Below are 16,233 nucleotides of genomic sequence, written 5' to 3' on the forward strand. Positions count from 1 at the left end.
TGACAGTAAGTAATACAGGGTGTTGTGACAGTAAGTAATACAGGGTGTTGTGACAGTAAGTAATACAGGGTGTTGTGACAGTAAGTAATACAGGGTGTTGTGACAGTAAGTAATACAGGGTGTTGTGACAGTAAGTAATACAGGGTGTTGTGACAGTAAGTAATACAGGGTGTTGTGACAGTAAGTAATACAGGGTGTTGTGACAGTAAGTAATACAGGGTGTTGTGACAGTAAGTAATACAGGGTGTTGTGACAGTAAGTAATACAGGGTGTTGTGACAGTAAGTAATACAGGGTGTTGTGACAGTATGTAATACAGGGTGTTGTGACAGTAAGTAATACAGGGTGTTGTGACAGTAAGTAATACAGGGTGTTGTGACAGTAAGTAATACAGGGTGTTGTGACAGTAAGTAATACAGGGTGTTGTGACAGTAAGTAATACAGGGTGTTGTGACAGTAAGTAATACAGGGTGTTGTGACAGTATGTAATACAGGGTGTTGTGACAGTAAGTAATACCGGGTGTTGTGACAGTAAGTAATACAGGGTGTTGTGACAGTATCTTAACAGATTTGCAATGAACGTAAACGCATAATTTAGCTCATTGCTAGTAACCACTAATATTTCTACTCCATAAATTAATCTGAAGATGGATAAAACTGTTCCACTGTTTACATTTTCTTATTTTCCCTTCTTTATGAACTTAAAAAGCTACAATGTTCCCCTGAACCCCCTGCCCAGCATCCCTTATATTACATGATACTCGGTAACGCCCTTGGATACGTGAGCAAATATCTTTTGTTGCTTGGCTAATAGCTTTGCACTGGAGAGCTCTCTTTTCCTTTATCTGTATGCAAATAGCTCCCGCCTTCACCATCTCAGTCATAGTCTTTCAAATATTGGAACAGCTTTTTGTTAGTTTTATATACAGTTTTATTTGTCAGAGAAATTAATAACTTATAAGAATTATAAGCACACTTTCTTCGAATCTTGCGTGCCTATTGTAGGCATAGATTACGTTATTCATCAATAAAATTGCTCAATATAATATAGCACAATTTCTATTTTAAATATGACTGGCTACACGTCTGCCAATATTTACGTCATACAGAGCACTTATTAATTATTAAAATGCAATCAAATAATATCTTTCTCATAAAAACCATACTTTATAAAATTCTAAGTTCTTATGTACATGTTCAATGTTCATGAGTCGCTTTAGATGGCTTGAACTGAATCTTTGGGTTTTGAGTCCTTTTTGGCTATAAAGCGATGTATAAAGTTCTAGTTATTATTATTATTATTATAAATTTACATGTTAATAAGGATGTAAGACTAAATTAGCCACGAAATCAGATAGATCCATCGTGCACTCAAATGGCACATGATACTCTGGTCCCACTGTAGCAGAAAGCCATCAAAACAAGGGTGTAATTTTCACTTTTCACAATTTTCGACCTCGACTAAATGCTCGTAACTACTAGTAACCACTAGTAACCATTAGTAAATACTAATAACTAGTAGTAACCATAAGTAACCATTAGTAACCACTAGTAACCACTAGTAACCATTAGTAATCAATAGTAACCATTAGTAACCATTAGTAAACACTGGTAACCGACTAAATGTTTATTTGCAGGACGAGGACCCAATGCAAATGATATTACCATCGTACACTAATGAAGAGATGACGTATGATTCTACTCTCAAAGTAAAGCACAGTCTAGAGGTCGCTCAGCAGGTAATGTGTGGTTTGTAAAACTATATAATGAAATACTATGTTATATAATATATTAGTTATAATAGTTCTATATTATATTATACTCTGTATTATATTATATATACTCTATATATTATATAGTTTTATATAGTTCTACTCTTTATGTTATATAGTTCTGCTTAGACTGTATTTACTTTTGAAACCTCTTCACGCCTGCACTTCGCACCAAGAACACACAAATACATTGTTGTGAAACATATTATTCCCATTTTCACAAAGATATTGCTTGTAAAAGGATCTTCCTGTGAATGAAATGATTATTGTAATATAATTACTGTAAAAGGGTCTGTTATTTGTGATAATTTTGTGAAGTTTATTTTTGAATTTTGTGACTTTTTAGAGTGCCGCTCTTACCATTTTATCTTTTATAATGGTAACGATTGTTGACTTATTGAGGTTATTTTAAAATTCTTACTTTGTAGTTGAACAGAGAGTTAATATATAAGGAGTGGCGCTCTTTAATGTTGAGCATACTTGACGTCACAAAAATAAACAGTTATCTGTGCTTCATTACCTCCGCTGATAAAACGACCTTAATTATATTATCTATAATAATATATAAATAATAATGATTATTAGTGCAACTATGGTAGCTAGTAGTGTAACTATGGTAACCAGTGGTGTTACTATGGTAATTGAACTATATAATCTATATTATATAAATGATGTACAATCCAAGAGTCTGAGAGTATCCTTCAAAAAGATATTATAAATACTACAAATGCTAAATGCTTGCTGGAATATATTTTAAATCAAAAATCAAATCAAAATATAATGACACAAACATCATCACACATCATCAAAAATATATCTACTAAAGTTTTAAAAATATCTTAAATCTATTGGCCTAAACAACCAAGATAAAATGAATCTAATTTACATACTTTCCACTACTATATAAGTTAATAAAGCGTTTCTTAGCAACATGAGGATTACACACAAGATATTCATTGTGCTACTCTTTATTAGTAGCATAATTTAATCCCTCAATCTTCCCTAATACTTCGTCCGAAACATACCAAAAATGAATATCATTTACGGATCCGTTTAAAATAGTCTCTTTTTTGAAAGCTTCTAATCTTATTTTAAAACTTAACACAGTCCCACAATTCTTGACATCCGAGGGGAGTTTGTTCCAATAAGGTCTCACCCTCTCCGGAAGAAAAGAACTGTGGACTTTCTTCATTTTACTGCTACTTTTACTGCATCTACTGTTTGATACCACATTAAAACCAGATCTGCTCATACTGAACAAACCAGCTCCGTAATTGGCCAAACCACTTCATCAACCACATCATTTTAAAAGATTCAATGAGGTCCCCACGTATTCGCCGCTCTGCCAGCGTTGTTAAATTGAGGATTTCCAGTCGACGACTGTATGGAAGAGTACCCACCTCGTCAATCAGACGGGTAAACCGCCTCTGGACGCTCTCCAGCTCCAAGATGATCCCCCAACTTCCATGAGCCGCAACTGGACTCCACAATTGAACACAATTATCTAAATGGGGTCTTATCAAAGCTTTGTAAATGGATATCATCACAGATTTTTCCCTGATAATCAAATTTCTAACAATCCAACATATCATTCTGTTGGCTTTAGATATTGAAGCCTTAATCTGTTCATTCCAAAGCAGAGAGTTATGGGTTATAACTCCCAAGTCCTTTTCCTGTACAGATTCTGCCAATGTAACTCCATTAAGAGAATAACTTGATCTTGGGTTATCGTTAACATCTAAATGCATTACTGAACACTTAGTAGGATTAAACTTTAAAAGCCATTTACTCTCCCACATCTCTAGTTCGTTCAGATCATTAGCTATAGTTTCATGCTCGGAGGCATTAGCTATAAGCTTAAGATCATCAGCAAATATTTTAACTTTACTTTTAATGTTATCTGGTAAATCATTAATAAATAACACAAATAGTAATGGTCCAAGGACTGATCCCTGGGGAACTCCTGACCATATAATCTTCCACTCTGAAGTTTCACCTTCTACACACACTCTCATAGTTCTATTTGAGATAAAATCTGTAATTACATCTAAAACTTTACCAGTTATCCCTAGACTCTCTAGCTTGTTAATTACGCAGTTATTATCTTGAAATATGAAATTCATGAGACTTTTCCTGAGAATATTTCTCGCATTCTTATCATGCGTTCAGTTAAATACTATAGCTAAGTTATGTGCATTTATTATTGACATTTATTATTAACATTATGTATTTCATCAGATGTGTATTAACGCGAGGCAGTGGGAAACCAGATATCTAAGGTTGAGTTTACAGTATCTCAAACTTCAAACATTCCTCCAGCACATAGATTCAGGTTAGTTTCCCCTCCGGTGTTGGATTTCTGTTGAAGTTAAGAGTTCTGACTCCTGTGATATGAGGGCGGGGTGAATATATTGTTTCCTTAAAGTAGAATACTATTCCCGGAAAATATTTACTAATTTGTAGCGCGCGACGACATTTCAATGTACAGTTCAAGGTTCCTCACATTTGGAAATTGCGCGGCTCAAGGCGCGCTTGTTACTTCCATGCAGTAATGAAAACAAATCAAATTCTGCCGCATTAAGTTTCGCGCTAGATTGTCCACTATTATTATACTAGCCATATTCAGAATTCGGGAAATTGGTAGATCACCGACCGGCTATAAGCCGGTTATAAGCCGGCTATAAACCGGCTTATAGCCGGCTACAATTTTTATAGCCGGCTATAAGCCGGCTTATAGCCGGTTAGTAGCCGCTTACATTTGTTGTTGAGCGACGGCTATTAGCCGGTTATAAGCCGGCTATTAGCCGTTTAGGTATCGGCTATAAGAAATTCAGTGAAAACGGCTATTAGCCGGTTATAAGCCGGCTATTAGCCGTTTAGGTATCGAAAGTGGTTATAAGCCGGCTATAAGCCGGCTATAAGATATTAACTTAACTTCATCGTACTGAACTGAGTTAATATCTTATAACCGGCTTATAGCCGGCTTATAGCCGGCTTATAACCACTTTCGATACCTAAACGGCTAATAGCCGGCTTATAACCGGCTAATAGCCGTTTTCACTGAATTTCTTATAGCCGGCTCCTGACTATCGTTCAGTACGATGTAGTTGAGTTAATATCTTATAACCGGCTTATAGCCGGCTTATAACCACTTTTAATACCAAAACGGCTAATAGCAGGCTTATAACCGGCTTATAGCCGGTCGGTGATCTACCAATTTCCCCCGGCTAATAGCCGTCGCTCAACAACAAATGTAAGCGGCTACTAACCGGCTATAAGCCGGCTTATAGCCGGCTTTAAAAATTGTAGCCGGCTATAAGCCGGCTTATAGCCGGTTAGTAGCCGGCTTATAGCCGGTCGGTGATCTACCAACTGGCCCAGAATTCTACCAGTTACCTAGTTACCTTTAAATTCTAATCTAAATTTGAAATTATAATGTGATAGAGCAAATTATACGTTTTGTCTAATAGTTGCCACTCAAGTTAAAATACGCCCAATCTCTATATTGGATAGAGTGCCCATATAAGTACATAGCTTCTAATGTTTATATTTTATACCATGTATTTATCACGCTTCGACATGGAAACAGAGTAATTAATCTCAGACTATTGCAATTAATAATTAACTAATATCACCCCGACAGGCTTTATGCAGCACAGCTCAATCTCAGAATACGTCGAGTCAAATCACATGGAGAACATTAAAACAATCGCCGAGTTTACTGACTGTCAAGTTCCATTAACTGAAGGAAACTCTGCTAATTTCGTGGACCATCTGGGTTTTAGGTATATTAATTTGGTATCAGTTAATTGCTAAATTCTATGATTGGAAAACTGTTAAATTTAATAACACCTCATATTTTCCCAAGATTTTGATAATTCAAATTTAACTATATAAACACGAATAATATGATAATAATACATTCTGAATATGTCACATCTGTTTTATTAATCTAATATTTAGGACGGAACTAGAAGGATCGGGAATGTTTATGAGGTACATGTGTCAGGAGCGGCTGCAAGACAACATCCTCACTAAACTTGAACCTACTGACACCCTTTTTGTGAGGTAATTAGCTAATTATTCGCTTGTTAGCAATAGATGTGAGGTAATTATTAGCTTATTAGCAATAGATGTGAGGTAATTAGTAGATTATTAGCAATAGATGTAAGCGAAGGGACACCTTCAACTGTTTTGTGAGAAATATGTTTACAGGGATTATTAAAACTGGTAGTTCCTCTAATTGTTCACCCTTGAGTGATATGAGTCCATTGAGTCGAGGGCACTAAATTTTGCTTTCTTTTAATATAAAATTCTCCACTATTTGTTTCAGGTGGACTAAGTTGCTAGAAAAGACAAATGATTCAATAAAGTGTTCCAAAGAAAGCAAAGAATTGTGTAGGCAGGGAGTTCCAGGGAAACTGCGAACACGGATTTGGAATGCCTTTATCGACTATCGGTGCTCTAAACTTATGAAATTGAAAGGTATTTATATTCGCTATTTTACAATTATTTGCCTTCTTCAGTTTACTATGGAGTACTCCTCCGCAATAAAAGTATCTCAGTCTGAGTAGGAATTAACAGAAAATGGCCACCTCGATTGATTTTCTCATTAAACTCATTACCGAAATAGCTTTAAATAGCTGAAAATGTATCCTCAGGCCCGAAATACTACCAATCGTTAGTGCAAAGCCCAGAAATATCTCCAAGTGATAAACAAATAAGCTTGGACCTTCACAGATCCTTTCCAAAGAATGTCCATTTTAGCGGTGACCAGGGAACCAAGGTAGGATCCTCCCTGATAACATCTTGTGTAATCTTTTAAATATCCAGTTTTCTGCTTCATCATTGCACTTGTTAAGGGACTTTTGGCCCACTTTTCAATGTACGCATCTCAGGTGCCAGTGCTTCAACGAGTTTTAGTAGCGTTCAGTCTTCACAATAAAGCAATCGGCTACTGTCAGGTAAACTATTTAGTAGCGTTCAGTCTTCACAATAAAGCAATCGGCTACTGTCAGGTAAACTATTTAGTAGCGTTCAGTCTTCACAATAAAGCAATCGGCTACTGTCAGGTAAACTATTTAGTAGCGTTCAGTCTTCACAATAAAGCAATCGGCTACTGTCAGGTAAACTATCATTTTAACTTTAATTACATGAGAACGTTGATAAGAAAGTAGATAACACGGAGTCTTCTCACATTATTATAAACGATATTATTAACCCACAAAAAGTGAGCAGCATCTGGTTTAATACGAGGTTTAAATTCCCAGGGAATGAACATGATAGCGGGGATGTTGCTGTTTCACCTAGAGGAAGAGGCCGCTTTCTGGGGTCTAGTAGCTATTCTGGAGATGATAATGCCCTCAGGCTACTACAACACCGATCTACTCGCTGCCAGGGCCGACCAGATCATATTTCAAGTTTGTAGTTGATTGTTTTGATAGAGATATTTGTGATTTAGCTATCCACTTGTTATCCATATTAAATGAAACAACAGTCATCTGATAATTGAATTGGCAATTAAGGTTATGGCAGATTAAGGTTATGGCAGATGTTCCAGTTAGCGTTGAGGTTTTCTCATGTATGATTATAAACGGATAACGGTTGATCTGTGATCTCGAGTAACATTCCATCGTTCAGGAGTTAGTTGAGGCGAAGTTACCCTGTCTAGCTGCCTACCTCAAACACCACGATATCGACTTGTCTCTCTTCTCCTTCAACTGGTTCATGACAATCTTTATAGACTGTCTCCCAATCAGTGCTGTTATCAGGCTCTGGGACTTGTTCCTTTTGGAGGGCCACAAAACTCTCCTCAGATTCTCTCTTTCTCTTGTTAAACTCCACGAGTTCTCTCTAATGCAGCACCATGACTCTGTTTCTATATTCAACATGTTTAGGAGCACCGCCAGATCATTTTACGACAGCAACTTGATAATAAAGTTAGCGTACACGGAGTTCAAGCCGTTTCCAAAGCGGAGCGAACTGTTTAGAAGACACTCCGAGAAGTTGGGGGATCTGAGGACGGAGCATGCTGAGAATGAGAGGCAGTGGAGGGAGAGACAGCAACTACCAGAGTCAGTGGACAGAGACACGTGGGCCATAGTTCCAGCCGAGCAGAGTCTCTACCCTGTCTGTAAACCCAGCACGTGCATCCAGCACGCCGCGCAGCACGACCAGGCTTTGTGGGCGGTACAGTCGCGCCCTACTGCAGGTGTTGTTCTGTTGCGGATAGATCTGGGATGTGAGGAGGAGGAAGGGAGAGCTAGTGTTGTGGAGAGGAGTGAGTGTGTGGACAGTAGGATCACGTGCTGTGCTCACGTGACTGCCGGGTTTATCCTGCTGGGAACGGCTAACGGTTACGTCATCACCCACCACCCCACCACTCTCCTCAAGCTCAACACCACCTGGGTCATGGACTGTGTGCTGGGGATTGTGGAGTACCACCAGCAGGTTCTGGTGCACCTCACTAACGGCTCCCTGGTCAGGTTTGAGGGAGTGACGGAGAGTGGGCTTTACTCTCCCAGTATTCTAGATATCAGCACTAGTCCTCTCAGGACGGGGCTTGTAGTGAAAAGTGTGCCTCGAGAGGACGGGGTCAGGGATGAAATGTGGTGCAGCAGTGGAAATGCTCTCTTCTTCGTGGATTTGATTTCTTGGTCTGTTTCTGATAAAATGTCTATTTCTTCACTGACAAACACTCAGATCCACCGAATCGTGGCTTATTCTCCGAGAATTGTTTTCATTTCAGTTCACACCACCATATCAGTGTGGGATATCAGTAAGAAAACCTGTTTAAGTTCCCACGACTGCAGCTCCGTGTTCCTTCCTCCTCCCTCTATGAAATCAATGTCAAAATCAATGTCGTACCAGGGAGTAAAGATGTCGATACACTCCTTATTCTACGACTCCAACTCCAGTACGTTCTGGGTAGGAACAAGTCACGGACACGTCCTGATATACGATGTGAACAACCTCCCCCCAGATAGCGAGTGTTCGGACGGGGATGCCAGTGTGACTGTCCTGAGCAGCGAGCCCCCCTTCACCACCCTCCCTAGCACCAGCCCCTCCTCCTCAAGCTCAGGAGCTAAACCTCTAGCTGAACACGACCTCAGTGTGCAATTTCTGGAGGACGATGTGTCTCTCGTGGCCTCTCAGCTCGACCTCAAACACGGCTGTATGGACGCCTCTTTAGTTCTCATAGCAGAACCCCACAACCCATGCGATCTGAGCTTCCCAGGAGAGGTAAACTTAAATATCCCTCGACTGAGAAAGGACACGTGCCAGGAGTATGACGTTATGGAGGGAGAGGTAAAGTTGGATATCCCTCGACTAAGAAAGGACACGTGCCAAGAGTATGACGTAATGGAGGACCACTGTGACGTCATAGAGTCCCCAAGTGACCTGAACAACTCGTCCCCAATCCACTGTCACATGTACCACACGTTCAACAGGTACCCCTCCCAAGACGAGACCCTCCATGAGTCTGACAGAGAGGGAGAGTTCGAGGTGATAGCAGACCAGGACCCTTGTAACCTCCTCTCACTGAACACTTATCAGATACTGTCAGGAGATCCTATAGCACACATGTCCTCTCTAGACCTAGCCCCCCTCAGTATGTTCAGTGGAGACCCCCTGCGGAGTCCGGGAGTGTTGACGTGCGGGGGAGGGTTAGATCAGGAGGGGGCTGTAGTCCTGTGGAGACGAGTCAGGGACAGTGATAAAGCTAAGAGTAGGTGGCAGGCTGAGCCAGTTTCTCTTAATGATACTTAACAGTAGGGAGGTTTGTTTGTGTGGACGTTATTTGTATTGAGATGTATAGCAAGCGGCTTTTACTAATTCGCTCGCATTAAAATTATCACGTGACTTTGGTTTTCATGGTTTTGCAGCCGAACAAAACGGTTTGAACTTTGACATAAACCCTAATAGTAATCCGTCATGGGGGGTAAGAATTTCACAATAATTATTTTAATTGAGGCGAGCGATTTAGTGGGAGCGAGTTAGTCAGTCATAACATTGAGCTACTAGTTGTTGTGTTGAGGTAAAGTGTGATTTATCATATTAATGTACGATTATTAATTATTGATTATTTAAAATTAAATTTGAATTATACCAGTATGAGAGATGGTTTAGGATTTTGCTTGAAAGTGAAATAAATGCGTTATTCCTGCATTGTATAAATGCAATTGATTATTATTTATTATCAACAAGTATTATACAAATGAATGTTGAACTGTTGATACTATATGAATTTATTGCACAACGTTGGAAGTAACTTGCGTCTACTACTTTATTTGCTATTGAAGTGCAATAAATTGATAATGATATGTCCTAGCTGAAAATAACAATTTCAACAATAAACGTCGTTTTCAAATATTACTACTTCGTTTATTGTTACATATGAATAGATTCAGCAAGAATTCGTTGAATGTTTAATTTGATTGTGTATATCATTAAATTTTCGATAATTCAATGTTTAGCTTAGCGCTTTTACTTTTAGCACGGATAGCTTATACTGCGCCCGTTGGCTTGCTTTTACCGTATGAGGCCAGGCAAGTTGTGACGTCATCAGGCCATGTTGTGACGTCATCAGGCAAGTTCCCAGTATAAAACAGTCCAGAGCCGGGTTGACGTCTAAATCTACATCGTAATTTCATCAAGGGGCCATCTACTTTGACGTCCGCCAAAATCGCATATTTTCAGACCACCCCTCCCCCTGTCCGGGTGTGTCCGAATTTTCAAAACCACCCAGCCCTCCACGGGCGTCCGGATTTCCAGCTACTTTTAAGAGTACAAATAAAACCAACTCAAATTCATTGTTAATGAAATGTGTAGTTACTTAAAATAGACAATAATACATTTAGTGTCGAACAAGTTTGAGATAATCCTAACCCTTCGCTCGCCCAAAAATTTCACGTGACTTTGGTTTTTATGGTATTGCAGCCGTACAAAACGGTTTTACATAAACCCTAATCCTAACCCTAACCAGAACCCCGAAGCTATCCATAACCCTTACCACAACCGTTACCCTAACCCGAGCCCTAAACAATCGAATTCATGTTTTACTAGCCTGTCACGTGACCAAAATGGTTTTTTGCCCATTAACTCTCCAGGGAAGCATTTTTACCCTACGTCATGGGGGGTGATTCGGAATCAGCGTCCAAAAATACACCGATCTAGACTAATTTCATACCGATTGATTGATTGATTGATTGATTGAGGAGCACTACCCGAAGGCATTACTCGGCATTACTGGGCCGCGCTCAGCCTGTCATTCCGCCTAATCTCTATGTTTATGAACATAATAGCCTGAGGTCCCCAGGTAATACTCGGCACTAACGCCTTAAAATCTTTAATTATAATCAAATATAAATATATGCACACAATGTATAAAATATTAATAATGTATAAAATATGATTATGCTATTAGCAAATTTAAATAGTACTATTAAGAATTATAAATAACTCTTATCTCTTGACATAATTTAGAACAGCGACACAGGGTCTGAAGAATGCGCGGTGATATTTTTATCTTTTAAAAGTTGTAAATGACAGTGAAATTGCGCGGTTTCGATAGCATTGTAAAAAATGCTCGAAGATAGTCATATTTCGTTATGAGGTTAAAGTTTTGTTGCTCGTTATTATGATCAACGTATGTTGTACCAAATTATTTAAATTTCTAAAAGTACGAAATATGAGTTGTTCCAGTCCTTGTCATCCGGGTTAAGTGCTTGTGCAGTAAGCACATGCTTGCTGACTGTAGACTTGAATGAATTTAGGAATTTGTCTTGTAGGCAAGTGGTGACGTATTTTATGTCCTTGTTAATAATGTTGACTGTTTTGTTATATAACTTAGGCCCAATGTAAGAAATGCTCTTGTCTGAATTACATAAACGGTTAAATGGTACTGCAAAGAACTCAGGTTCTCTTCTAGGTGCGTTTAAGTTTGAAACAGTGAACAATCTTATAATATTTGGTGGTGCAGTGTTAGAATAAACTTTGTGCATCAAGCATAATATACATTTAGCTATCACGTTCGGTAAAGCTAATACTTCTAGTTTATTGAAAATTTCCTTTGTGTGTGAAGGTGTGCTATTCAGATCTTTGTCATAAAAATAGCGGTGGTATTGGTTATCTGCAGCGCGAATGCCCTTTTTCTGGGCCGAGAAGACTCTTTTAACGGAGTTTAGCGATCTTGTTCCCCAAACTGTGCAGCAGTAGTACAAGTGAGACTGAACAAAGCTGTTGTATATCAACTTGAGTGCTTTGTTAGGTACTGAGCCTTTGAGTTTGTAGAGAATGCCCGCATTTCTAGATACTTTAGTGGCTAAATGTCTAATGTGGTGGGCCCAATTTAGCTTGGTATCAATGATCACGCCAAGAAACTTTTCGTGATAACTTTGCTTTAGTCGTTCACCTCCCATGTAGATTTCTATATCCTCAGTTTTCTTATTTGTAAAGATCATATATTTAGTTTTGCTAGCATTTAATTTAAGCCCGTTATTAGTAGCCCAATCAATTATCAAAGTCAGAATCTCATTCACCATTGCATTAAGTTGTTCAAATGTATCTGTACTTATTATTAGGTTTGCGTCGTCAGCGAAATAAATATGTTTAGCTAAATTACTAATCTGAGGAAGGTCGTTGATGTAAATTATGAACAGAATTGGTCCGAGAATGGAGCCCTGTGGTACTCCGTAGTTAAGTTTGAGGTGAGAGGACTTGCAGTTGTTCATTGTTGACGCTCACGTATTGCTCTCTATCGGTTAGATATGAGTCAAACCGAAAGGGCCTTTTCACAAGAATTTTCTTAAAATTTGGGCGAGCGATTTAGTAGGAGCGAAGCTAAGTAGATGGCCCCCGCAAAGGTTACAACTGCAAACTAGAACTGCGACGTTGCTTAAGCAATATAAAATATCACAAAATTGCATTGCAACTGCACGAGCAAGCAGAAATTAGCACCGCGTGTTAAATTGACGATGTGAATTCATTGCAGCTCGGTGCGGCACATGAGTAGCGCATTTTGCCGATCTATCGATGTCACTGTGAGAAGCCTCATTGAGTGCGCGCGCGGCACATTAACGCATAGCGCTACAAATTTTATGTTCCTTTAATCATAAATAGAATAAAAACTTAAACCACGAATTAGTTAACCATTTATATAATATAACTAAAAGTAAACTTGAGAAAATATTTGTTTGGTTAAAAGCATTGTCCACCCCATCACATTCAGCTGACGACGATTAACACATGTTATAATCAAAAGCTTCTACAACTTAAACCATTGTATCTCTTATATAGTTTATAACTCATCTCCATTCAATTTTTTGGTGATCGTACGTTATTTGGAGGACTTCGCCTATTCGACGCGCCGCGCAAACTAACATTCTTGCATCGCATCGTTGACCATTGTTAATGATTTGGCCCGGCGCGCGCTACTTCGTAGCACTTGCCATCCGCGAGAAGAAAGCGGCGCGCGCTACTTCGAAGAAATTTAGAAGAGTAACATCCGTCAAATCGCATTGAAGTAATTACAAAGCAACAATCTGGAAGGGTTGACATCGTCAATCAAGTATGTAATTATGTCTTATTATTTATTAAACTTTATTGGGTTGTAAGCATTTTTATTATGGCAAGTGGTAATTGAATTTGGTGAAACAGGATCAGTTTCTCTATTGTCTTAAAAAATGTATACTTCATAGTAAGCAATGCTGAGTGGCAGGGAGGGACCAAAACGCTTAGGGCTACCAATGGCCCATTAACAATTCACTTCAGACATGGCAATGATGTCATTTATGCTTAATTTGTCTGAAACTGAGACTACTGCACTTCTAACGTTTAACCTGATCTAACGTTTAACCTGATCAACACTCTTAAACCCTAAAAGGTCATGGAGTGCTCTAGTTGGATGGGGGTCTAAACTGCTTTTTGTTGTGATGTGATTTAGTGGATTTTATATATATTATTACAAAGGGTTTTATTTTTACCTCAGTTTTTAAATTTGTACCATTTTTACAGAATTTTTATATAGGGTCATTGCTATATTATGTGTATATTGTTTGAATATTTTCTCTTCTAACGTTTTATAAAAATCTCTTGGCAAAAATACTCGCATCTTTATTATTTGATTGACGATGTCAATCCTTCGCATCTCGCCGATCTGCATTTGTGGTTGCGAGAAGCATTATTGGATGCGCGCGCGACAATAACGAACTCAGGGGCAAAAAGAAGAGGCAAACCAAGCCCCCATTTACCAAGCCCCCATTTATCATTGATAACCAAAGAATAGTTGATAGAAGAGCAATTGCTAATGGATTCAATGCTTGGTTTGTCTCTATTGCACCAAAGCTGAATGAGACACTGAATAATCTATCTAATGGCCTGCTTATATTACCCATGAAAACTTTCTATGACTTCCTGAACCCAAGAAATGAAAAAAATATTAGGCTAGAAGATTGCTCCTCGAACGAAATATTGAAAATCATAAGCGAGTTCGAAAATGGTAAAGCCAGTGACATCCCCATAAGTGTAGTAAAAAAGTCATCTCATGTAATTGCACCTGTATTGTCGAATTACTTCAATATCCTTATGACCCAAGGTATATTTCCTGATGTCCTAAAAACTGGTAAAATCACACCTGTATATAAGAAAGGTAACCCAGAAGAAATAGAGAACTACCGTCCTATCTCCACACTGTCCGTCTTTGGTAAGATTTTTGAAAAGCTCATATATTCTAGAATATACGGATTTGTTAGCTCCCAGGGAGTTATATCGAAGACACAGTTTGGATTTAGGAAATCTCACTCTACATCTCATGCAGTTAATTACTCTGTAGATTTAATTACGAAATCTCTTAAACTTAAGAATCATGTTTTAGGAATATTCATTGACCTAAGCAAAGCTTTTGACACCATCGACCATTCAACACTTCTCATAAAATTAGAGGGATGTGGAGTGAGAGGAGTTGCAAATAACCTCATAAAAAGCTACTTGACAAACAGACAACAGTACACCGAAGTTGTAGGAGAAAAATCAGATACCCTATCTATTCAATTTGGTGTCCCACAGGGTTCAATTCTTGGACCTCTCCTATTTCTTCTTTATATGAACGACATCACAAACAGTTCTAAACTAGGATCATTTGTTACCTTTGCTGATGATACCAATATATTTGTTGTCGGCAAAACAAAACGTGAGGCATATGAACGAGGAAATGAGCTTTTGTCATCATTACAATCTTATATGAGAGCGAATAAATTACATATAAACATGTCCAAGTGCTGCTACATACACTTCAAACCCACCATGGCAGGTTCTAAGTCAGAGATTTTATCACACCCTGAAGTTGCACTAACTATAGACAACTTTCCAATCAAAAAGGTTTCATCCGCAAAATTTCTGGGTGTTATAATTGACGAGAACCTATCATGGGAAGATCACATTAAAGCTCTTAAGCGAAATCTAAATCACTCCACATCCACTTTATGTAGACTTCGCTGCTCCCTTCCAGAATTTCTACATCAACAATTATACTATACCCTGTTCGAATCACATCTTTCTTACTGTATATCTGTATGGGGTGGGGCAGCTAAGCAACGTATAAGCTCAATATTTACTGCTCAGAAGTACTGTCTCAGAGTACTATTTGGTGATAGGCTGGCGTACCTTGATAAGTTTAAGACTTGTGCACGTACTAGGCCTATAGGACACCAGAAACTTGACCAAAAATTTTTCATAAAAGAGCACACCAAACCTATATTCAAGCATAATAATATTCTAGCTATACAAAATCTCTATACATACCACAGTTACCTGGAGCTCTACAAGATAATGAAATTCCGTGCTCCAATATCCTTACATGAGGGTTACACATGTTCGTCAAGGAAACCCTGCCTACTAATCTGTCAGGCAGACCCACCTGACAACCACAACACTAGATCAACCAAAATTTTTAACATTTTAACCCCAAAGTTCAGAATGACTGACTTCACTACTAGTGTAATGTGCCTGCGAGGAAAGCTAAAACGTGCGCTATTAGCCAATCAACATAACCACGCCCTGCTTGATTGGACCATAAAAGATTTTGACTGCACAAATGTTATTTTCCAAACATCATAACTGGCTGGTCACACACATCTCAATTAAATTCCCTAGGCTACTGTTTTCCAAGTCTTGTCCTGTGAGTAAAGTATGTGTGAGAAAGTTTTAATAAAATAAATGTATATTTTTGAATTTATTAAATTTAATCTGAGAATGAAGTTATAAAGAAATTTTAATTAGCACTGTATAGTTTAAGATATTTATAGCTTATTATAACCATTGACACAAAGGCCATAATCTTTCGCTAGCTCTCCAATATCCACCATGAAGCTGCATTTTATATCCTTGTACTACACAATATAAACTAAAGTATGTTTTAGTGTAGACTTTTTGTCACAACAAGACTGCAACCTATAGTAACAACT

The 16,233-nt window shown here is 38.4% G+C and overlaps 2 protein-coding genes across 3 annotated transcripts in view; one reads left to right on the plus strand and one right to left on the minus strand.

The window, feature by feature from the left end:
- Positions 1–10,248, plus strand: part of LOC134820840 (uncharacterized) — a 21,192-nt gene extending 10,944 nt beyond the window's left edge. Inside the window, exons 7-15 of one of the 2 annotated variants that reach the window (XM_063831472.1) lie at positions 1,637–1,738; positions 4,010–4,103; positions 5,415–5,556; positions 5,735–5,839; positions 6,105–6,256; positions 6,433–6,557; positions 6,670–6,735; positions 7,042–7,191; positions 7,412–10,248. In XM_063831472.1, the coding sequence (XP_063687542.1) occupies positions 1,637–1,738; positions 4,010–4,103; positions 5,415–5,556; positions 5,735–5,839; positions 6,105–6,256; positions 6,433–6,557; positions 6,670–6,735; positions 7,042–7,191; positions 7,412–9,541 (3,066 nt within the window). In that variant the 3' untranslated portion in view covers positions 9,542–10,248. The remainder of the gene's footprint in view (positions 1–1,636; positions 1,739–4,009; positions 4,104–5,414; positions 5,557–5,734; positions 5,840–6,104; positions 6,257–6,432; positions 6,558–6,669; positions 6,736–7,041; positions 7,192–7,411) is intronic. The other variant, XM_063831473.1, reaches the window with a different exon arrangement.
- Positions 1–16,233, minus strand: part of LOC134820324 (kinesin-like protein KIF2A) — a 104,570-nt gene that overhangs the window by 53,125 nt on the left and 35,212 nt on the right. The window lies entirely within an intron of this gene.

Source organism: Bolinopsis microptera, chromosome 9 (assembly GCF_026151205.1).
Source record: "Bolinopsis microptera isolate Bmic1 chromosome 9, MBARI_Bmic_1.0, whole genome shotgun sequence".
NCBI lineage: Eukaryota > Metazoa > Ctenophora > Tentaculata > Lobata > Bolinopsidae > Bolinopsis > Bolinopsis microptera.